At 61.5% G+C, this 22537-nt stretch overlaps 1 protein-coding gene across 1 annotated transcript; it reads right to left on the bottom strand.

Annotated features, from left to right (window-relative positions):
* Positions 1-599: 599 nt before the first annotated feature.
* On the bottom strand, positions 600-22418 carry LOC119106120 (cleavage and polyadenylation specificity factor subunit 1). The gene is made up of 27 exons (XM_037229718.1): positions 22208-22418; positions 21005-21190; positions 20354-20565; positions 19805-19854; positions 19740-19773; positions 18656-18828; positions 17990-18240; positions 17157-17338; positions 16731-16860; positions 16230-16327; positions 15645-15815; positions 14767-15003; positions 14339-14534; positions 13672-13804; positions 13291-13323; positions 12119-12229; positions 11453-11656; positions 10961-11042; positions 10256-10408; positions 6051-6217; positions 5428-5536; positions 4928-5086; positions 4172-4324; positions 3288-3523; positions 2651-2756; positions 1416-1524; positions 600-916 (listed from the first exon to the last, which is right to left on the bottom strand). The coding sequence occupies exons 2-27, from the start codon at positions 21177-21179 to the stop codon at positions 600-602; spliced, it is 3981 nt and encodes a 1326-aa protein (XP_037085613.1). The 5' UTR covers positions 21180-21190; positions 22208-22418.
* Positions 22419-22537: the final 119 nt, after the last annotated feature.

The following is a 22537-nucleotide window of genomic DNA, read 5'->3' on the forward strand; positions in this document are numbered from 1 at the left end:
GCCACCGCCCCGGCCGTCCCGCGCGCCGGCGCCGCCGCCGGCCGCCCAGAATAATCTCTTAAACAATACACCAGACGATGATATCCGGTGTGTATATGTACACGCGTAACATGACAACGAAGGATGGTCGAATGAGGCACGGTCAGCGCCCGTCGTGTGGCCGCCGACACCGCGGCCTCCAGACACGCTACCGCCGGACTGACGGCAGTGCCGTCCGAGGATCACCGGTGGGCGCGGACGTCCCGGTCGACGGAAGGTCCCGCGGAGGGCGGCTGACTGGCGGCCCGAGCCTCCTGTGGCGCTATCACTGCTGACGGGACGGCGGCGAACACGCCGAACAGCCTCGCTACCCAGCCGAGACCGCCGAGCACGCCCAGCGGACAGACGAGCGTGGCCTGTCGGGTCCGCGGCTGCTCCCACCGCGTCAGCTCCTCATACCGGCAGCCGCGGGCGTTCTCACGACACGCGCTGTCAGAAGCCCGTCCGGTCACAGCTGCCCCCTCGGAGGAGCACCGCGCTCCGACGCCCCCCGCACTGCCGGCTGCCGCTCCGACGTCCCCCACGCGCGCACCGCCGGCCGGCCGCCGCCAGCGCCCTGCTCAGAAGTGGGCCGTGTACCGGCTGACCTCGGTCAGGTCGTCGGCGATCTCATCCGGCCGCGAGCCGACGCGGCGCGCGGCGTCGTGCCGCTCCGGCGTCGGCATTGACAGGTACGAGAACACGAGGTCGCCGTCGAGCACGCCCCGCGCCGGGGGCGCCAGCTCGCGCCGCTGGCTGCGGTAGGTGCGGAACGAGCGCGGGTTGAGGCCGAGCCGGTGCGGCAGCTGCGACGTCAGCAGGTTTTGCAGCATTAGCAGGCGCCGGTACGTCTTCTCCGGCAGCGGCAGCAGGAAGCCCAGGCCGCCGTCCAGCGAGGCTGCCGGGCGACCATCGGGTCACGGGTCGGGTCAGGTCACAGATCAGGTCGCACTCAGGTCGTGGGTGAAGCGGTGAGTCAGCGCCGCGCCGTCCCCTCGTGATTCGGTGGTTGCGATGCCGAACCCACTCGGACCCACCCGCTCCTGCATTTAATCATCGGTAGACGATTTCCTTCCACGCAAATTATGCACGACAATCAGGTTGCTACTCTCACGTGTTTGTGAGTAGCACGAGCTGCTGTGCGTCTCTGCCACCCTACCCCATCGCCCGCACCGGGCACACCGCCGACTCTATCCAGTGGCTCTCGCTCATGTTCAAACTGGCCCGGACTGAGCGCATGAAGACCACTGCAGCGGACACGACCCTACACCCAAACACGTAGTCCATACCCCCACGCGGAACAGCGGCGGCCGCACCCACCCCGTTGGTCCAGCGGTCGGGGCTTTCACCGTGCCTACCCGGGCGCCACCGACGGCGCGGCGGCCGTCCGCCCTCACCGTATACGGTCATGTGACGCTTGGCCACAATGGGCGGATGCTTCCTCTCGCCGGAGGTGTCCTTCAGTCGGCACCGCACGCGCGTCATGGTCGACACGCGGGAGCACAGCTGCCAGGCACGGGAGCGGCCGTCAGACGGCGGGAGGGAGGGGGAGGGGGAGCGGGTTCCACTCCGGTCACGGTACGGGACGTAATGTGACGTTCAACGTGTGCAGCTACTTCCGTAGATCACTACCGGAATGGCAACATCTGTGTAATGCCGCATAATTCTAACGCTATCAAGCACGCCAACATCTTAGAATGAAGTTGTACTAGTTTTTATAAGCACTTATTAGTTTCATTAGTCACCTTTGGTTTGTTTTTGTTTTTGTTTTCAATTTTGCGTTAAGCAAGACAGGCAAGTCGGGATACGGCGACACAAGCTGTGAATGAATGAAGCTGTGAACAAGCCCTGCGTGAGATTGCCAACGCCAAAAGTGAACAAAACGTGGATCGCATCACGGCGCGATGTGACACATGCCACCAGCACATGTCTTTGACCCATCACTAGCAGCAGGCAAAACTCGAAGCTAAATCGCCGGTCCCTGAGGCCAGGGTCCCGCTGAGAACAAACAGCACCCCTTCCAAGGGACGTCAGGCATGGCTGAAGCCGTGCACTGTGCTGGCGAGCACTTGGAGTTGCGTGCAGTTGTGCAACACTTGTTCGGTGAGGTCCACAACTGTCCAGTCGGTGGCTAGTACAGGGAAATACACAATGTTTATATTCCTATCTGGAAGTATTCCATGTTCGTACTTGGGAGTGTTCAGCGTTCGTACTTGGGAATGTTCCGTGTTCGTATTTGGAAGTGTTCAGTGTTCGTACTTGGGAGTATTCCGTGTTCGTACTTGGGAGTGCTCCGTGTTCGTACATGAGAACGTTCCGTGTTCGCATTTGGGAGTATTCCGTGTTCGCACTTGAGAGTGTTCCGTGTTCGTCCTTGGAAATGTTCCGTGTTCATACTTGGGAGTGTCCCATGTCCGTACCTAAGTGTTCCGTGTTCGTACTTCGGAGTGTTGTCGTGTTTGACTCCGAATGTGTTCCGTGTCCATGCCTTGTAATGCCCTCCTTGTTCCTGAAAGTGCTGTGCTCAAGCCTGCGAGTTCCCAGCGTTTGTAGCTGGTGGCGCTATGCCCACCCCTGTGACTGTCCAGCGTTTGTTCAGCGCCTGAGAGTCCCGTCAGCCCGGCAAGAGTACCTGGAAGTCGGCGCGCCGCATGAGTCGCTGTCCGCCGCCGCTCTCCCTCGACTCCGGCTGGTACAGGAACACGATCAGGTTCGCCTCGGCGTCCGTCGCCAGGAACCTGCCGGGGGAGAACCGTGCCTCACGACTGATGCACCGGTCCAGGGCGCCATCCAGGGCAGAGGGCTTGCCACGGTCAAGCAAACCACGCATGTAACATGTGGCAGGCTCTTTTCCAAGCATCAGTCGAAGCCGCCTGATGCCCACTCTGTCGACCAGTTTCCGAGACGCCGATAACTGCTTCGGTAGTGAAACGAGTCGCCTGGCAGGCAGCATACCACCGCCGTGTTCTGCAGCAGCCACCGCTGACAGCGCCGCCACGTCGACACGCCAGGTGTGAAAGCACCGCGGCGTGTACCCCGCCCGTCGCTCCGGGGGACTACCGCAGCGCCCCGGCCGGCAGACCTGGCACGCTGTCCTCGCCAGCTGCCGCCGACGGCCGAGCCGGCCCGCCACTCACCCGACCTGCGTGTTGTCTCGGCCCGTCACTCACCCGACCTGCGTGTTGTCTCGGCCCTTCACTCACCCGACCTGCGTGTTGTCTCGGCCCGTCACTCACCCGACCTGCGTGCTGTCTCGGCCCGTCACTCACCCGACCTGCGTGTTGTCTATCAGATACTCGACGGCGTAGATGTCGCGCGGCTTGAAGTCGCGTGCCAGCAGCGAGATGGTGCGGAAGTCCTGCTGGAAGCGCAGCAGCGACACCGAGTTGCACACGTCGGCGGCCATGATGAAGTTCTTCATGGAGCGCAGCTGGTGGATGTACACTTGCGAGTCGATGAACGCCACGCCCACCAGATCGTTGTTCTTCACCGTCCACACGAACACCTGGTGACGAGGACGGTTGGGCTTATTAACGCTGTGATGACGGCGATCTGGATGACGAAACATAAGGGCGACCTGGGCCAGGCAGCCTGGTCATGCAGCCCTTCGTGGCGTGTCTCCAGAGCGGACAAGGCGGTCGGCCCGAAGACCAGTCAATGTCTCGACACAAGCCAAGTGTGGCTGCCGGAGGAGCAGCTGGCAGCATTGCCTCCGTCGCCCAGTTATGGACAGCTACTGATGTGTCGCATTTGCCATTCAAATTAGCTCCAGAGACAATGCAGTCAAGTGGCCGCGCCAAATTCCTTTCGGTCATCTGTTCATGCGGCTTCAGGGAAAGATCAGCGGACCAAATATGAGCAGGGACCGAGAATATTCGAAAGCACCAACTAGCAATGAAGCAGTCATCACATGATGGTAGTGCATGTCTCATCACGTGTACCACCCTAGCAATGTTTCGACAGTCATGTACTGAGGAGACAGACATGCGCACCATAAGCTGAGATGGATGAGGGTCAGAAGGAGGGAAGGGAGAACAGACCATTCTGTGTCTCAACTCTTGACCGACCGACCCCGGTAGGGACAACAACAGGAGGTCAGTAAACGGGAAGGAGGGGCGTAGCCGAGCAGACCACGAGCACTGAACATGCTCACCTTCTGGCCGACGGCGCCCAGCAGATAGCCGGCAACGGAGCTGATGGCGCTGACCGGCGCCGACTGCTCCTTGGTCAGCAGCACCTTCAGCTTGTTCTTGGTCAGCGGCTGGCCCGGCTCCGGCACCACCTCGATCACGTCCAGCAGCATCAGCTGCGCGCGGCACAGGGGACGAACGTCAGCGGCGCACACAGCGAGAGGGACGCTCACGGGGCGCGCCGCGAAACCGATAATAACGGTGCACAACGTAGTACACGGCGGCGACAACGACAGCTGTTAACGGTGGACAACATCAGACGGATGTTGGCAGCGCACACACCAACGTACTACACAGCAGCGTATGCGCCAGCGGGGTACACCGCAGCACGCACGTAACGGCGCAGTCGTGTAACGGGACCAGCGTGAGACCAATGACCGGGCAAACCGACTCAACGGAGTGTGGGCAGGTAACTCACCATGACTTTTGACGAACTGCTTAACCTTGACAACAAACCAAACCAAACCAAACCAAACCAAACCTTAACCTTGCTGCGCTGCTATCGCTGCTATGCTACCGCGGATGACAACGATCAAGCTTCGCGCATTGCTTGACAGCGAACTGTTAAACCAGCTAGCGGGAAAGCAGATCAAACACGAACAACTCAAGACATTCATCATCCGCTTCAATGCGTTACGCCGCTTACTGCACTCCTGACCCCAGGATAAAGCACTGGCACCAGTTCCGCCGCCGCGGCCGGCCTGCACCCCATTACTCGCCTTGCCACGGCAGACCACGTCCTCGCCGTAGCTGTGGTTGGTGGCGACGGCGATGTACATGCGCTGGCCGGACCTGTGACCCTCGTAGTTGATGCTGACGTTGTTCATCACCGTCACCACCTCCCACTCCTCGAACTCCATCAGCGCCTTCGGCACCGGCTGGCGGGCGGCGGCACGGAAAGGTGACGGTCAATCCTTCCCATCTCGCTGCTCACCTCTTCGGTGCGAGACGGACCGCTCCACGCAAGCATGATGCATCCCCAGTTCCCACGCACAGAACATCCCAACGGCTGTGGCGACCGGCTGGTTGACATTGCCGCGCATGATCACGTCAGCGATTCCCGCCTTTAAGTGACGGCCACCGCGATATTCCCGCGCGAGGGCGGGCGAGCGCCACACCACGCCACGTCGCTGCCCACGCGTCCACGCGACGCCCCGTGAACAGTACGCCGAGCGGACTATGTGGCGCGGTGAGCAGAGCACGCGGCCAGGCGGCGTACCTCCCACGAAACGGGAGAGTACAGCTGGATGGTGTACACCTTCTGGTACGGGTACGGGAAGCGCTCGCCGCGGTCCTCCACGCTCAGCTCCTTGTCGTCGCCGGTGAACCTGGCGACGGTGGCGACATCTGCGTCACGTGGGCTCGCGGGGAGCCGCCCGAAGCAGGCCTGCCGCCGGCCAGGGCGACGGTGGCGACATCTGTGTCACGTGGCCCGCGGGGAGCCGCCCGGAGCAGGCCTGCTGCCGGCCCGCCACGCGGCGCTGGCGGACAGCCAGTTGTGCCAGAACACCGACCGAGACCGGGCTGATGGTAATGTACAATGCTACTCTTCTAGCTCAGGAAACTTAGTCCACGAAACAGAAATATGCTTTTCAAAAATGGAAGCGCCTCCACCGCAAGCTTTCAGGTAAAAGCAGGCGGGATTTGAGTGGGCGAAAGCAGCACCTTACAAACCGTGTTGCTTTGTAGGATAAACGCTGGCGAGCGCATGTTGCGAGACCACATGGCTGCTCCGATACGCTTCGATGTGCGTCCCTCCCCCAAGTCTAAAAAATAAAACAAAAACCACGATCTCCGGACGGGAGCCGGACGCCGGCAGCGACGAGCAGAGCGGCGCCTTACTTGTAAACCTTCATGGAGGGTTGCGCGTTGGAGGTGCAGACCAGGTGCGTCTTGGTCTCCAGGTGGTAGCAGATGATGTGCGGCGTACAGCGCAGCGGTACCTTCCTGATGGGCCACGGCGCGTCGTACAGCAGGTGCGGCGGCAGCACACAGATCCGCATCTCGCCCTGCAGCGTCCCGAGACCACGTGACAGGGCAGGGCTCGGGCTCGAAGCCGACCGCGGAGGCGTCGCCGGGCACGCTGCGACAGTGGCAGCACATCACGCTGCGACAGTGGCCGGCACGTCACGCTGCGACAGTGGCGGCACGTCACGCTGCGACAATGGCCGACATGGCACGCTGCGACGGTGGCCGATACGTCTCGCTGCGACAGTGGCCGACACGTCACGCTGCGGCAGTGGCTGACATTTCACGTTGCGACAGTGCCGGCCGTTGCGTTCTGAAATCGCGCCGGAGGCGTCCACGGAATTACCCGCGGGGGAGCGCTGGAACGCCCAGCGGGTTTTCCGCGCGACGAGGACGACGGACATTCCATTCAGGAGATCGCACGACGATTTCGCTTGAGAACGGCCGCAAAGTACGGCTGTAAAACAGCAGAGGCTCGGTGACGCGGCGGCGGTGTATTTGTTCCGTAGAGGATCAACGGAGTCCTCAGCTGCAACAACCACGGACGGTCTACCGTGAAACAGGGGCGCACACTTCGGCGCGCGGCGGCGGACGGCCGGCTCCTTTGAGGCGGCGGGGAACGGCGCCGCCCGCCAGCTGACTGCGGTCGGCGCGAGCCTCAAGCCACCGTTAGCATGCAGAAACGCGTCGGCAAACGGGGCTGGCCACCACGACTGGTCCCCAAGCGGAATGTCCCACAGCCAGCGCGCATCTCAGCACGCGGCGGAGAGGGTGACACGGGCGACGCCACGCTGCTCGGCCACGCGGCGTTGATACCAGCAGCTGACCAGGTATTGCGGGTCCGCGCCCCCAAACAACCCGACAGGTCCCACACCACCTGGGGGCGGCGAGGTCGCCGCCGCTCAAAGGCTTAAACACTAACAGCTGGGAGAGTGCGCTGGGCGGTGAACCGAGCAGCCGCCAGCGGCTAGTCCAGTCCGGAGGGTCGATCGATCACCGAGAGCAGCGCCTCTGCATGCCGGGCCGTCTGCAGAGCAGCGGGACGGCCGGGGCACCGCCGCTAAAAATACTCGTCCCGTCTGGCGGCGCGCCACGGCCGGCGGCCGCTACAGGGGCGCCGCTGCGACCTTGGCGGGCGTCAGAGGCACCCAGCTGTCCACGCCGCGCTACAGGACCGCCGGAGCGAGCCCGACGGACCGGACGGCTCGAGAGGTCAGCCGAGGTCAGCAGCCGTCGAGCGGCACTCAGCGGACCGGAGAGCTCCGCTGCACGCGAGGAAGCGTCCGTGTGGTGCAGCGGCGGCGCGGAGCGGGCCGCATGGCAGCGGCCGACGACCCCAACGCGTCGCAGCGATGACAGAGCTCGGCAGGAAGAGGAGCGCCAGCGTCCGGGAGGACGGCGCCCATGGCCAGGTGAGCGACGCCGCCCAACACCCCGGGCAGGCGCACCGACGGTGCACCACACCGTGGTGCTGACTGCCGCTCCGGTCGTGATTGGTCGTCACCGAACGTCAAACGTTTTGTCGTCGGCTGGTTATTAGCGCCGACGTAACGTCCGCAGCGATGGCCATTTTCCGACCGCTCTGTGCCAGGAGGATGATGCAGCCTGTAGACAATGGCTGGACTGTGGTGGTAACTGTCATTTCGCGCCTTTATACAACATGTTCGCAAATAAGGGTAAACCAAAACCCAAAGACAGCGTCGGACACACCGCAGCTCCCTGTTACAAGGACGGTTAACGCTGTCTTTTTATGGGCGTGGCCTTGACGAGAACAGTCGTTCATGTACTGAGAATCATTCAGGCAACGCTCACGGATTCACATACTCTCGAACTGCACCACCGCCATCTAACGGCTGTGTTCCCCACTGCATCATACGGCATCTAACTGGCGTATTTCCCACTGATTCACTTCATTTAGTCCGTCTGTTTTTGCCAGCCATTTGCTTCTCAGGCCGTCGCAGTCCCGCAAAGTTTTAAAACTTACACGAGCCCCATAGAAGACCAGGACTACCGCTGCATGCGCCCCGTTCAGTGCATGCTCGAAATACCCAGGTAGAACACCAGACTTTTCATGGTTCTAGCTATATCACGTTGCGCCTTCGTCTCCTGAGCGTCACAACATCTCTGCGCCACAATTTCCCCGCGCTCGACTTGTTTCAGTGCAACCTGGTTGAGCCCGTGCCTCTGAGAATGCTCAGGGCCCCAGCCGAGGTGATTGATGGGCTTTAGAGAGCCGTTGGCGCTGGTCCACCCAGCGCCCATTTCGGCCAGAGTTTGCGTACCCTGTGGCGGTGTTCTGGGAACCCCAGCCGCTCCAGCGTACCAACTTCATGGCCGCCAAAGCCCACTGCCCCTGCGTCTGGCAAATGCCCCCGCTCACCCGCTCCAGCCAGCCCGCGCGTTTGTCGGCGGATCGCATCCTCCCGCCCCGCGTGTGCCGCTGACGGCCGGGCCGTGTCCTGCTGCAGGCGACCGACGGCTGGGAGCCGGCCAGCAAGCGTCTGCGCTCTCTGGTGCACCAGATGCGCTCACTGAGCCTCGGCGACATGCCCTGGTCGCGGCGCCGGCCGGCCGCGCCGCCGCCCGCCGCGCCGCCATCGCCGGCCGTGCCACGCCTCGCCGCGCCGCCGGACACGGCGCCGCGGACCCGGCCGGACGCCGGCGCGGACACCACCGCCGGCGGACACGGCGCCGCCGCGGCGGCCGCCCAGAGTCGGAAGCGGTGTGAGGAGGAGGAGGCCGGCAGTCGCAGCAAGAAGGCGCGCAGTCGGATGCGGCTGGCGCCCACCGGGGTGGTGATGACGTCATGCTACATCGAGCAGACCCTGTACACGTAGCGCGAGGAACCGGCGCTCGTGCGCGCGCATCGCTCTGACGTGGAGAGCTTTGGGTGTGACAAGGCTGTGAGTAATGAGTCAGCGATTTTTGAGAGGCGGGTTTTACGCGCGAACGGGTAACATATCTTGAAATGAATGGCATGCATAGTGTAACGAGCATCTAACCCAAAAGATGTGTCCACCATCTTAAGCTGTTACGCTTATCTTGGACAGGATGAAATGTATGGTAACTACGTAGCGCAAAAAGACGTTCACGCAACCACAACTGCTTTTCAATTAAACATAGTCGGAGCGGGGAACCACGAAATGCTGCAGGCAGCAGATCTAATAGCTGGCTAACCGCAGCTTACTGGGTCCTTCGTCCGCACGCGCGTCACCACGTGTCTCTGCCCACTCGTGCCAATACACGGCCAGTCAGCGTGTGAACCGGTCCTTTGCGCGCGCCGCTCTGCCCGTGTTTTCGTCTGAGCAGCTGAGCCGCCATCCTGACCATGACGCCGGGCGCTGCTGAGCCGGCGTCAGCGGCGGCCAGCCGGCGGGACGGGCGGACAGGAGACCGACAGGCAGATACAGTCAGCTGGGTGGCGGGGAGGGGGAGGGGCAGGGGGCGGCGACACCGTAGGGGATAGCTCAGCGGTCGCAAAGCCATAGAGATAGGGGTAATAGCGGGAGGATGGTTATGGAGACGACGAAATCGAATGAGTGCGACCGGTCAAGAAATGAAAGCCAATGCTGCGATGGCAAAGACAGTACGCTGGACAAGCCCGTACAACTATTTTTGTCCGCACCAATCCATACAGCGGACGCTTGCGAGGTCACGGACGATCAAGAGACCAGCAAGGAAGTTGCAGATGGCGCCCCATTATGCTGCAGTTCGAAGTCACAATTACTCTGATGTTACCTGGGTCTCGAGTCAGCACCTTACGTCCATCCCAGCCAACCAACAAAGCCAAGGGTGTGCCAAATTCCGCCATCTCCCCTCCCCCCCCACCCCCCGCTTAACAATCGCCCCCCACCAAAACAACAGTGCAATAAATTCTGACGACCAGGCGCCGGGTGAACTGGTGCCAAGGAAACGTCACAATCAGCAGCTGCATTCAACAGGTGGACGGAGCGTGCACAAGCCGACGCGCCTGACAAAATAACCGTCGGAACATGGCCACATCCGACCGCTGACGCCTCCAGCCGCTCCAGTCTAATGCAAACCGGGCGGAGCGCCTCCACAGCACTGCGACCGCCCACCTCCTTGTTGAAGTAGAGGAAGCCCTGCGGGCAGTTGACGTTGTTGAAGCTGGCGAAGCTCTTGAGCCGGCCGTCGATGGTCATGGGATGGAAGCGCAGCTCTCCGCGGGTCGTCATCAGGATCCAGTGCGGGTTCGGGCCGCACAGGAACAGCTGCCGGGCCAGGCGGCGTCAGACAAGCCCCGGGGGCAGTCCGGCGAGGTCAGAGGCGGTCATGAGTGGTCAGAGGAGGTCAGAGGTGGTCAGAGACGGTCAGGCGTGGTCAGCAAACGATGACAGACGTTGTCAGACATGGTCATGCATGGTCAGAGACGGTCAGTATTGATCAGAAGAGGTCCGTTGGCAACAGGGTGACTGAGGTAACGCCCGGTGCACCAGCATAAAAAGGGAACCAATCGCTTGCCAGAAACCCCAAACTGGCTACATGTGACCACGCAATGATAGGCGCCTGCGGCAACGACGTCACTGGTCTCAGCGCCACCGCGCGACAAAACATCGAAGGGTCAGACCCGGTGCCAGTAGCCGAGCATACCCGGTGACCACCGAGGCATCGGAAGGCAACCGGCGGCAAATGAGGCGCGCAGCCGGCACGAGGCATATCGGAGGCGGATCGAGGCCTTGGAAGTGTTCTGATGCTGAGATGGGATCCCCAGCGCTCAGACCAGCCCCGCGTCTGCCCGGAGCCGACGCCAGCGGCCTACGCACCCCGTCGAAGCCGGCCACGTTGGTGAACTCCCGCAGCAGGCCGGGGGCGCCCGGCTCGGCGTCGGCCATCGGACGCGTCTTGCTGCGAACAGACGGACGGGGACGTCAGACGGGGTGGGATCTTAGAGGAGATGACGATGGCGATGATTGTGGCTTAGACGTGCCGACGGTGGAGGTCATTTTACGCCCTGGTATCCGAGAGACGCACAGACCTCATCACGAATAAGTCATCCCAGCTAGCTGTGACTGACCTCAGCATCCGCTAGCTCACTCCATGTTATCAGTCGTAGCGAGACGAGGGTAAAAACACTGCCGGCCGGTGCCAATATGACACAGCAGACCGATGTCTAAGGTTGGTGAAATTGTTTCATTGCTTTATTACCTAACAATAATAAGGCACGCCTTCCTAACGCCCGGAAACCTTCCCGACAACATCGACGCTCCAACCGGACACCAAACCACCAAACCACCATCAGCTGTCACCTCCCTGACCTTTTCCTGGTGCGGATGATGATGTCATGCTGGACTCGGCGCAGCTTGACCTTGAGCTGGCTCTCGGGCAGCGCGTAGCAGGGGAACACCTCGTAGATGAGCAGCTGCTCGCCGACGAGCGCGGTCAGCACCGGCCGCGACTTCCGGTAGCCGAGGCACGAGAGGCGTAGCTCGCGGATGGGCGGCGGCCGTGCCGCCTCGCCCCTGCAACATCGGCGCCGAGGTGTGACGCGGGACGACGGGACGCACCCAGAGGGGGGGGGGGGGGGGGGGGGGGGCGAATATGGAGCACGGTCGATTGTGGGGCAACACAGATTCCGCAATACTCAGTGGGGTGAAGAGCGCGTCTCCTGACATACACACCTAACTAACGATCAGCAGTTCCCAGAAGTGAGCTACCCGCCAGCACGACGGCAACGCGATGTCTTTAACTGCCCTGTTGTAAAAAAGACGTCCCGGATGTTCCATTGTGCATGCATTCCGCTAAAAGTTAGAAGTCCGCGTCCAACTGGCCGTTATTTCCCGGGCTTCTGCCAACCCGTCCCCGTCCCCGTCCCGTCCCGGTCCCGGTCCCGGTCCCGGTCCCGGTCCCGGTCCCCGTCCCCGTCCCCGTCCCCGTCCCCGTCCCCGTCCCCGTCCCCGTCCCCGTCCTGTCCCGCTGCTCACTCGAGCTGCGGCTGCGGCTCGTCGTGGCCGATCACGGTCCAGCCGTGCGCCAGGCCGCGCAGCACCAGCGCCGGCCGGAAGTCGGGCAGCGACAGCAGCGCCACGTCGCCGCTACCGTAGGCCAGCAGCACCCAGGGCGTCGCCGCCGGCGTCTCGCGCCACCGCCGCCAGCTGCCGGTGCGGGGGGGGGGGGGGGGGTGAGAGTGATGATGCGGGAGTGGAGCCGGGTGCTGCAGCGGAAGCCGCCGCTCACGGCGCGACAGCAGTGTACGTGCAAGTCGCAGACACGTTCTGACACAGCACACAGCCACCAAACGACACAGGTCAGTCTCCGGTAGCTATGCGGCCGACAACAATCCAGACGGGCGCCGACACCAGGACGCGGGCACAGCCTGAGGGTGGCAATGACAGGCGCCGACGAGTGATCTGGCACATGACGCGTCGCCGTCCGCACTTCTGTGGCTTCCTCCGCTGTTAGTCAGCCGCCGCCCGAGGCGACATCAGTCCCACACGCCGCCCACGCCGGAGTCACGACGCTCTTCACACACACACAAGCTTCTTCACACGCGCTCCTTCCGGTCCCGCTAGACTGCGTGACTCGTGTGACCTGCAGTGCATGTTTGTACTGTACGACTGATTGATGGGACTGTGCTGTTTGCATTGTATCGACACTCACGGCTTGCATCTATGTTCCACCACGTTTCATTTGCCCACGAGAGGTCGCCATAGCCATAAGATTCAGGTACGGATCGCAGATGTCCCGGAGGGCCAGCGGCTATAGAGCGTCCACACCGCTTCTCCAGCTGGCCAGGGGGACCCCAGTCCGGCATCAGCGGCTCAAGCGGCCGGTCTGGAGCGCTCCTAAACAGGCCACCTCTCAGTCACGAGAGCGCAGCACGAGCGGGCGCGGGGGGGGGGGGGTCGGTGGTGCGCACAGGAGCGGGACTGGGTGTACCTGGACGGAACAGAACGGGACAAAACATACCTGGGCGGCTGGAGCGGGACAGAGCGTACCGGGGCGGGGCGGGACGGGGCGGGACGGGGCGGGACGGGGCGGGGCGGGATGGGGCGTACCTGGGCGGGGCGGGATGGGGCGTACCTGGGCGGGGCGGCGCCGTCCGGCCGGCTGGCCTCCACCGACAGCTGGGCGAACATGGAGGCGGCCGACTCGCCGTACAGCAATCTCGTCCTCGTCGTCCAGCTCCCTGGCGGCCAGCGGCACCCGTCACGGCACCCACTACGACACAGGCTCGCTCGTGAACTCGCAGGAACGTGATGGGATAAAGAACAGCTCAAACACACCAAACCTCACGGCTGGTATTGACTGCGCCGAGTTCAGCCAACAAGAAACCCGCGCCATTCGATACTGCGCCGCTTTACGAAGCGGCTAGGGATGCCCTGATCAGCCACAACAGAGGTCCCAGTGCGCGCCCACGGCTGTCCTGGTGGGCCTCCACGGTGGTCCCGGCGGGCCCACACAGCGGTCACAGCGGGCCCCACCCCGGCACCGGTGGGCCCCACAGCGGTGCTGGAGAGGAGACGGCAAGCCGTACTGTTTGCGTTGCTCGTCGGTCGGCTGCTTGTCCGCGACGCCGGCCAGCTGCTCGTCAATGTCCCGGATGTAGGAGGGCACAGCGGTGCTGAACAGGCCGCTCCTGTCCACGAACGCCGAGGCCAGCACCACGTCTGCGGGCGGCCCGCGCACGGTGACGACAGATGGCGGCGGCTCAGCAGCAGGTGCAGGACACCGTGCCAGGTCATCCCATGCGATGCAAAGGTATGCTTTATGTGGTTCGTATGAAAGCTCGCCGAGATTCAGGAAAATCATGATTTTTTTTCCGCGATTCATCAGTGATGCGATTATTCCTGGTGACTGGGAAATCGCGCGGGTTATTCCACGGAGCGCTGCCCTTCGGTGCTAAAAGCACGAAGTAAAGGTAAGGAGACAAAACGGGATGTCATTTACGTGCTGCACACGCCTTTACACAAGCATACATGCACCACCTATCTGCCCGCGTATGTGAAGCTTAACAAAACATCCCAAAATTATCTAGCATCGAAATGAGGAAGCCAGAGAATAGCTTTATGGAAGAACACTAGATCACAGATTCATGTGCACTGGAACTATTCGTTGCTCTTTGTCGTCCATAACTCACGGCACAAACGATACCAGCTCCAGGTTGAGAACGTCACACATACGGCACCTTTTCCCGCCCTCACCCTTCGTGTCGATGTCGGGCACCGTCAGCACCAGGCGACTATCGTCCAGCGACACCAGCGCCACCTCTCCGCTCTCCGAGCAAACGACAACGTAGGGGTCGGCGATAGAGGCCGCCGCCAGCGGCGCCTCCACGCCCACGTCCACCTGATGCACCAGCGTGGAGCCGTCCAGCAGCAGCACGGCGGCTGTTGTCACCTGCGCGCGCAGAGGCGGCGAGGTCACCCCGGTCAGTGGAGCCGTCCGTGACGCCGGCGGTTATGACGTCATACTGCGGCGGCATCGGCGACGGCGGTCGTCGGTACTTCAACAGCGTGCGGCGCAGCACCATCGCATCACTTGACACACCCAACCACACGCGTGCTTGCCTCCAAACGGAGCCAAACCACCGGGTGGGGTCCACGGCGCGCTCGGCCGGCCGCCAGCCCACCTGCACGATGTAGCGCCGCTCGCCCAAGTTCCCAGCGGCCACGGTGCGAGCCGCCGTCTGGAAGCCGCTCTTGTCCAGCTCGTTGATGGCCTCGCCCGTCTGCAGCACCATGGTGGCCTCGGGGCGGCTGAGCAGGAGGAAGGCGTGCTGCTCGCCGCTGCCGCCGCCGCCGCCGCTGTCCGGGCCCAGCACCGTCCACATGTCCAGACAGCCCGGCAGCGTGAACGTGGTCACCACCTGGTGCGGGGCGGGAGGCGGTCAGGTGTCGGTGGGGAGGCAGGCCTCCGACGGGTCATCTGGCCGAGGGTGAAGCAAAGAGGCGCCGGAGCCGAGGCAGTCTGGCAGGGAGGCCGGGTAGTGCTCTACCAACCGGGGTAGAGTCAGACCGGGTAGAGCTCTACCAACTGCAGTAAAGCCAGGCCCGGTAGTTCTACTAATTATGGTAGTCAGGCTTGGTAGAGTTCTACCAGCTGGGGTGGGGCCAAGCTCAAAAGAGCTCTACAGCCAGGGTAGAGCGAGGCCCGGCGGAACTCTACGCCAGCTGCCCCGCTTGGACAGCAAAGCGCGAGGCCTAGCCTTAGCCAGTCACAGAGATATTGCAGACGGAAGACACCCAGCACAGGGCGTTACTCCCCGACGCTCGTATCTCGCTTTGCGGGCGCGTCGGACCACACATGCGGTGCAAAACGCACACAAAGCCGCCTCCTGCTAAGTCCTCGAGTTCGGCGCGCGCCGGCCCTGACCTCTCACAGACGGCTGACCTGGAGCGGCCGTGCCTGAACGTGTGATCTCTCAGAGGCCGGCCTGAGGTCAGTGGCCTCTGAACCGATGACCTGAAGTCAGCGCTGTGGATCGATGAACTCGCAGCGGAGGCTGACCTGGGGTCGGACGGAGCGCTGCAGCACGGAGAGCGCGCCGTTCTTGCCGTGGCCGGAGGTGGTGATGAGCTCGATGTCCGGGTCGTCCAGCGTGAACTCCTCCGAGAGGAAGGCCGGCTGACCCATGGACAGCTGGCCGCACGGGCTCAGGTTCAGGATGCTGTCGCACACCTGCCGCCAGCGGGTCACCGTGGTCATGGCTGGCTGCGCACGCTTCGGATCAGGACACTGCCTCGGCAGTGCGGCAGAGGAAGGCCAGCGCCGACTGAGCATGGCAGGAACGACACGACGCGCTGTCGTGGCGGCCCTGCACGGTACGAAGGCTGGCACCGTGCGATACTACGCGCAACCCAAGCTGATATTGCTCGATATGAGTTCGAATGCCCAATGGGATATTCGAAACATTCTAAACAAAGACGGAGGTCCCCCAATATAACAATTTATGCGCGTACGATTTAGTTTTCCAGTCGCACGCTGTGCAGCTTCGGGATACTGTCCCATGCCAGGCACGTAGTCGCATGGTTACGGCACGCGCTGCGTCTGAAGTATGACTCGGTGCTTCTCGCCGGGCCACCGCCCACGTACCTCGAACGTGTACTGCTTCAGCTGCGTCTGAGCCATGTCCTCGCTTCCGTACACCTCCAGCTCCTCCAGGTCCAGGTTCTCGATGTTGGTGAGGGGCCCTGGCCGGGAGGAAGCGCGGTGGTCGCGTACATGACGCAGAAGCAGGGAGATCGTGCTGTACCGCGGTAGTATGAACATAAGCGCACAGGACTCTGGACAGCATGTTCGTGAAGAAGGGCCCAGCCTAAAGAAACATCAGCGTTGACTGATGCCAGCTTCCACACATTAAGATGGGAGCATCGCAATGGGCAACGCAAGACGACTGTGCCACATACCGTTTGATTAGCCGATTCCGTACCCAGGGTGGCAGGATGAGAGGGTAAGACATGCACTGATTCGTCGCCTCCACACCCGGGGTGGCAGAATGAAAGGGTCAGCCATGCGTTGATTCAACGTCTCCCCACCCAGGTTGGCAGGATAGGAGAATAGGACCATCCAAGCTGCCAGGGTCAGCGCACTAACCGTCCGTCCTTCGGCGCTTGCTCAATGGCTCGCCGTCTCTGTCGAGCGCCTTCTTCTCCTGGATGCGCAGCAGCAGCGAGTTGCCCAGCCGCGAGCCCAGGAACAGGTAGTGGTCGTCGCAGACCGTCATCTGCGAACGCGGCAAGGTCGAGGTGGCGAGAATTCAATACAGGTCCATACAAAACACGGAAAAGTGGACTCGTCGGTGCTAACACGTCATGCATGCATACATGCATGCATCATGCATGCATAACATGCATATTACTTCCACTCCGCATGACGCCTCCTTCCCCTATAGGGCCCCCCCCCCTCCCCAACACACACACACCAGACCGGAGTCCACAACAGCTCCTTCCAGCTCCTTTTTTCCCCAACCTCACACCCGACCTTGCGCCCCCCCCCCCCCCCGCGAGGGCGGACACTCACGCAGGTGGTGAGTACGCTGGAGGCGGCGCGCTCGAAGTTGAAGTCGCGTACGCTCCGCATGCTGTCGGCCACCAGCGTGACCACGTAGAGCTCGCCGGTGCGCAGCGACACCACCAGCTGGTCGGGCGTCACGAACACCGAGTGTGCGCAGTCCAGGGTCATCTTGACGCTGTCCAGCGTCTCTGCCGGGCCGGGGTGCACGGTCCAGGCAGCGCACGAATGACGGAGAGAAACGATGGGGCGGAGCGAAGTGTAGGGGAGGGGGGATTTAACTTTGTTTCCGTGCACGAATGTCGGCGCAGACATGCGCTGGGTGACCTCACTGGGTCTTAACCGCACTGTGCATCAGCTTCGGCATCAAGACCCGCCAAGGTACATCCTGTCCTGTCATATACATACTTACACAGCGCAACACCTGAGGTTTACGGCGAAATGGTGAGCCCGCCCAGCGCCGGACGCCATCTGACGCCACACCAGTCCGCTGCACCACCCCACCGCCCGCCACAATCCTGACCCACGGCCGACCCCGCCCGAGACGTCTCCCACTCACTGAGGCCCCACCCACGGCCGACCCCGCTCGAGGCGTCTCCCACTCACTGAGGCCTCACCCACGGCCGACCCCGCTCGAGGCGTCTCCCACTCACTGAGGTCCCATCCACGGCCGACCCCGCCCGAGGCGTCTCCCACTCACTGAGGCCCCATCCACGGCCGAGCCCGCCCGAGGCGTCTCTCACTCACTGAGGCCCCCACCCACGGCCGAGCCCGCCCGAGGCGCCTCCCACTCACTGAAGCCCCACCACGGCCGAGGCCCGCCCGAGGCGCCTCCCACTCACTGAGGGGGAAGCGGGAGCTGGTCTCCGTCATGGTGTTTAGCGACACGCCGTACGTGGGCACGCTCTGGTTCAGGTAGAGCAGGCTGTTGGTGGCCATGACCAGGGCGCCGCCGATGGGCCGCGGCACGGGAGCGATTCGCAGGCAGTCGAACGGCAGGTTGGCTACCGTCCAGATCACCGGGTGCACGCGCTGCTCCACGTTTAGCGAGATGGCCACCAGCTGGTACGTGTCGCGGCGCACCGCCAGCCGCCTGAGGGGAACAAGGGTGTCGGGGTCACGTGGTCCGGCCGGGACGCGGCAGAACCGGCCGCACCAGGTCAAGCTTTGGCTCGGGTGTACGGCAGGTCACACCTGACGTTGCAGAGTGGAGGAGGACGACACTCCGCGCACTCCACCTCCGGACAACGGTCGTAAATTACACGTGAAACTGCGGGCGAGCGTGTGATTTATACGCTTGAACACGCAGAGCATCGAAAATATTATCCGACACAACCACGCGCTATCAAATCTTAACCTTACAGAGGCCAGCTGGACAACGTTGAAAAAAAAAAACAGCCGAAACTGCACCGCATACATTTCGTTATTCGACAAGAACATGCCACTCAAAAGTGAAAACATCTAACAATGCCGAGCTCTCGCCAGAGGAAAACGACACCAGCACTTACCCGGCGAACGTCTTGATCGGCTCGTACAGAATGGCAAGCGTCGGTTCGTAGTAGCCGTGCAGAAACTGAACGTCGGCGACGTTGCAGAGCCGCTCGTCCAGCTCCTTCAGGTTGATGACGTAAGATGGCAACACCGGCGAGCGTCGGCTGCCTGTCTCCTCGTCCACGGTTACCTGTCGGTCGTGGCGAGAGCAAGGCCGCTGGTAAGAGCGCCGACGAAGGAGAGGCAACTTCTGAGAGCGGTGACGGAAGTGAGGCCGCTGGTGAGAGCGCCGAGAGCGAGGCCGCCGGTGAGAGGGCCGACGAGAGCGCAGCCACTACGGAGAGCGTCAACGAGAGCGAGGCCGCTGGTGAGAGCGCCGACGAGGGCGAGGCCACTTCTGAGAGCGGTAACGAGAGTGAGGCCGCTGGTGAGAGCGCCGACGAGAGCGAGGCCGCTGGTGAGAGGGCCGACGAGAGCGAGGCCGCTGGTGAGAGGGCCGACGAGAGCGAGGCCGCTGGTGAGAGGGCCGGCGAGAGCGAGGCCGCTGGTGAGAGGGCCGACGAGAGCGAGGCCGCTGGTGAGAGGGCCGACGAGGGCGCAGCCACTACGGAGGGCGCCGACGAGAGCAAGCACCGGCCCTCCACCCGTCGGCACCGGCCTCTCCGCCCGCCGGCACTCCCGACCCACCTCTCGCCGGCACCACTCCTCCACCCGCCGGCATCGCCGACCCGCCTCTCGCCGGCACCGACCCCTCCACCCGTCGGCACCCCCGACCCGCCTCTCGCCGGCACCGACCTCCCCACCCGTCGGCATCCCCGACCCACCTCTCGCCGGCACCGATCTCCCCACCCGTCGGCACTCCCGACCCGCCTCTCGCCGGCACCACCCTTCCACCCGTCGGCACCCCCCGACCCGCCTCTCGCCGGCACCGACCCCCTCCACCCGTCGGCACCCCGACCCACCTCTCGCCGGCACCGATCTCCCCACCCGTCGGCATCCTCGACCCCACCTCTCGCCGGCACCGACCTCCCCACCCTTCGGCACCCTCGACCCACCTCTCGCCGGCACCGACCTCCCCACCCGTCGGCACCCCGGACCCACCTCTCGCCGGAACGGCAGGATGACGATGCGTCGGCCGTAGAGATGAGCATGGCGGTCGCAGCGGCTCTCCGGACTCCACGCGCATCTGCACGCCCGTCAGGTCCGTACAGCCCGACTGGGGACGAAGGGGACGCTCAGCACCAGCACGGGCGCGGCCGCCAGCGCCGTTCGGGCGGCGGCCGCCACGCCGCCCGAACGGCTGAAGTAGCGACATGGTCAGCTGGCGGCGGGGTGAGGAGCGCGCTGCGGCGATTCGGCAGGGAACAGCTGCCCGGGTGGTACGGGCACGGCGCAGAGCGGGAGCCCGTGCTGACACGACGAATCGGTCAGAGATGTCGCGATCGGGAAGGCCGCGTTCGTTACCCGCTGAAGACGGCAGCCTGTAGTTACGGTTCGTACCGAGCACATACTGGTTCATACGAGGTCCATGCAGAGAGTGTTTCGGTTCATATTGTCATAATCTCCTCCACTAACGGCCTAGGTTGCAGACTCTAAATTCCTTCCCACTGAATATGTCCTCTTTTGTGCAGTCCGTCCGTCTGTCCGTCTGTCTGTCATCTGTCCGTCCCGCAGCGTCTCCCCCTGGCCTAGTCCACGCCGCAGACGGCCCGCACCTTCATCTCATCTTCCTCGAACATGTGCATGGAGATGGTGGCGATGTCGTGCCGCAGCGGGTCGTACTCGCACAGCGCCAGCTTGGCCTCGTCGAACGCCACCAGCAGCGAGTCCCGCTTCGCGCCGGGCAGCGAGGCCGACGCCAGCGCCGCCACGCGGCCGTACAGCGAAAACGACAGCAGACACTCAAGCCGTGTCTTGGGCCGCTCCTCTGCAAGGATCCAGCGTTGGCGGCGATCATGACACACGTACGAGGTTAAAGAGACGCAGCTGAATCGGTCAATTCGGGGGAGGTTCAAAGGTGGCTCTGTGTACTTCAGATGAAGTTGAAGACTGCATCAGTCTAATGAATGTTATGAAATGCCTTCACTATGTACAGCAGCTGGCTCCTGACTGCCCATTTATGATGGTGATTTGGGCTTGTGAATATATGGAATGGCTGCCACTCCTGACTCATGAGAACAACAGCTTGTCAGAGAGGATGTGCCACCGCTATCAGCATGTACCCCATATACCACAGAACAAGTCCCATCAATAACTTTGACATCATGTATGACAAATGACCATAAACACAGTGTTGTGCATGTTCCTCACAGAGACCGACACCAGCATCCTTATGTCGGCGATCGCTAGCATGGACCGTGCCCCACCTTCATCTGATGACAGCACAGCATCCGGGTCTGGGACCAGCCGGTATATCTTGAGCATGTTGGAACCAGCCACCACCAGCTGCTGGTCGCCCTGGCCGATGAAGTTGCAGTAGAGGCTCGCCTCCACTCCCGTGGGCGGATGGATGGTCTTATGGATTGAGTACATTGTTGACATGGTGGCTGCCTCTGTGAGATCGGGTACACATGGTTGATGTGAGCACGCTGCAGAGCTGATAGCCCAGAAGGGGTGTTAGTAATGGCATGTAACCTAAATACATACATGACACTGAAACCTTACCATCATGTGTGACACCTGAACACCTAAATGCATGATGGTAAAATCAAATGAGACAATGCTTGCAGTATTTCCAATTTTGTGCAAAATGTCAGACTGTCTTTCATATATCATGGATGATAAGTCTTCATCAAAATCATGGCCTTGACATGCCCTTGACATCCATAAAGGTCAAATGACATCATTGACACTCACACACTGATATTCAGTATGCTATTCAGCAAATAAGCATTAAAGAACCTCTAATGTCACTGCAAAAGTATCTGCTGCCTGTAAAAGTGTACAAGAAGTCATATATTCTGCAATGTCGGAAGCCTACACATCCCTTAAATCGCTGTATAATACAGTTTAACAATTACTATCCCTCATTGTTAGTTTTTTTGTCAACCCATTCTTGGATCTTAAGATAACAGGGTGGTGCCCATGGATAGAGGATTGGATGTGTGACACTGTATTTTAAATGTCAATGGTCACACCTGCTGACAAGTTACTATGACAGATCCATTCAGCTGTCAAGATCTATGTAATACCAGTATCCATGCTACCACAGCCTACAAAGCTGTGGGGCTAGAAATAGAGCCTCAACTTTGCTTACCCTAATAGACTGTCATGGGCCCTTCTGGGTAACTTCAACATACATTCAGCTATAAAAACTTGATGCAGGATCAAACACATTATCCAATGCTATGATTTGCTCAGACTCGAATTTTTCTAGCTGGCACGAGAAAACTGTTGGAGTTCCTTAACTTGTATGTGACAGAAAAATACCAACCATTCTGTCAGGGTTGGGACGGGACACAAGATGATGGCTGCAATGACACACCTCCAGAATACCTTCGCAAAAACTGCACTTATTATGACAGACAGTCACAAAGGTACGCAAAACATTCAACATATGAAATACCCACCAACGAAGTGAAAATTATGATATCTAGCCGAGGCTTGCTATCGGTGGCCGTGCGGCAGCTGTGATTACAACTGTTACGCAGGGTTCCTTCATGAGGCTCGGGCCTTCATCAAATCCAAAAGTGTGCCATAGAAACAAATAGGAATAGCCCAAAACCTCGGTTCACGAAACTCAATATTTGTGCGCCTCCTCAGTAGACACGCTCCCAAATGTATCACGCGGCCGCCCTATTTGCGGAGCGGCCTCCCTGAGCGTGTTTTTCCTTCGGAGAAGCGCTTCGCCGCATTGGCGCAGCTGCGCCGTAAACAGTCTCTTTGTAGAAATGGGCAAA

Source organism: Pollicipes pollicipes, unplaced genomic scaffold (assembly GCF_011947565.3).
Source record: "Pollicipes pollicipes isolate AB1234 unplaced genomic scaffold, Ppol_2.1 Scaffold_6138;HRSCAF=7277_pilon_pilon_pilon, whole genome shotgun sequence".
Classification (NCBI taxonomy): Eukaryota; Metazoa; Arthropoda; class Thecostraca; order Pollicipedomorpha; family Pollicipedidae; genus Pollicipes; species Pollicipes pollicipes.

Bases quoted from the DNA above. Each gene is read 5' to 3' on its own strand.
- LOC119106120 (XM_037229718.1), bottom strand. From the start codon at position 21,179: ATGTCAACAATGTACTCAATCCATAAGACCATCCATCCGCCCACGGGA. The intron at 10,409-10,960 runs GTGCGTAGGCCG...CTGGCCCGGCAG, and splicing joins ACGTGGCCGGCTTCGACGGG to CTGTTCCTGTGCGGCCCGAA. The intron at 2,757-3,287 runs GTGAGTGACGGG...CTCCCCCGGCAG, and splicing joins ATAGACAACACGCAGGTCGG to GTTCCTGGCGACGGACGCCG.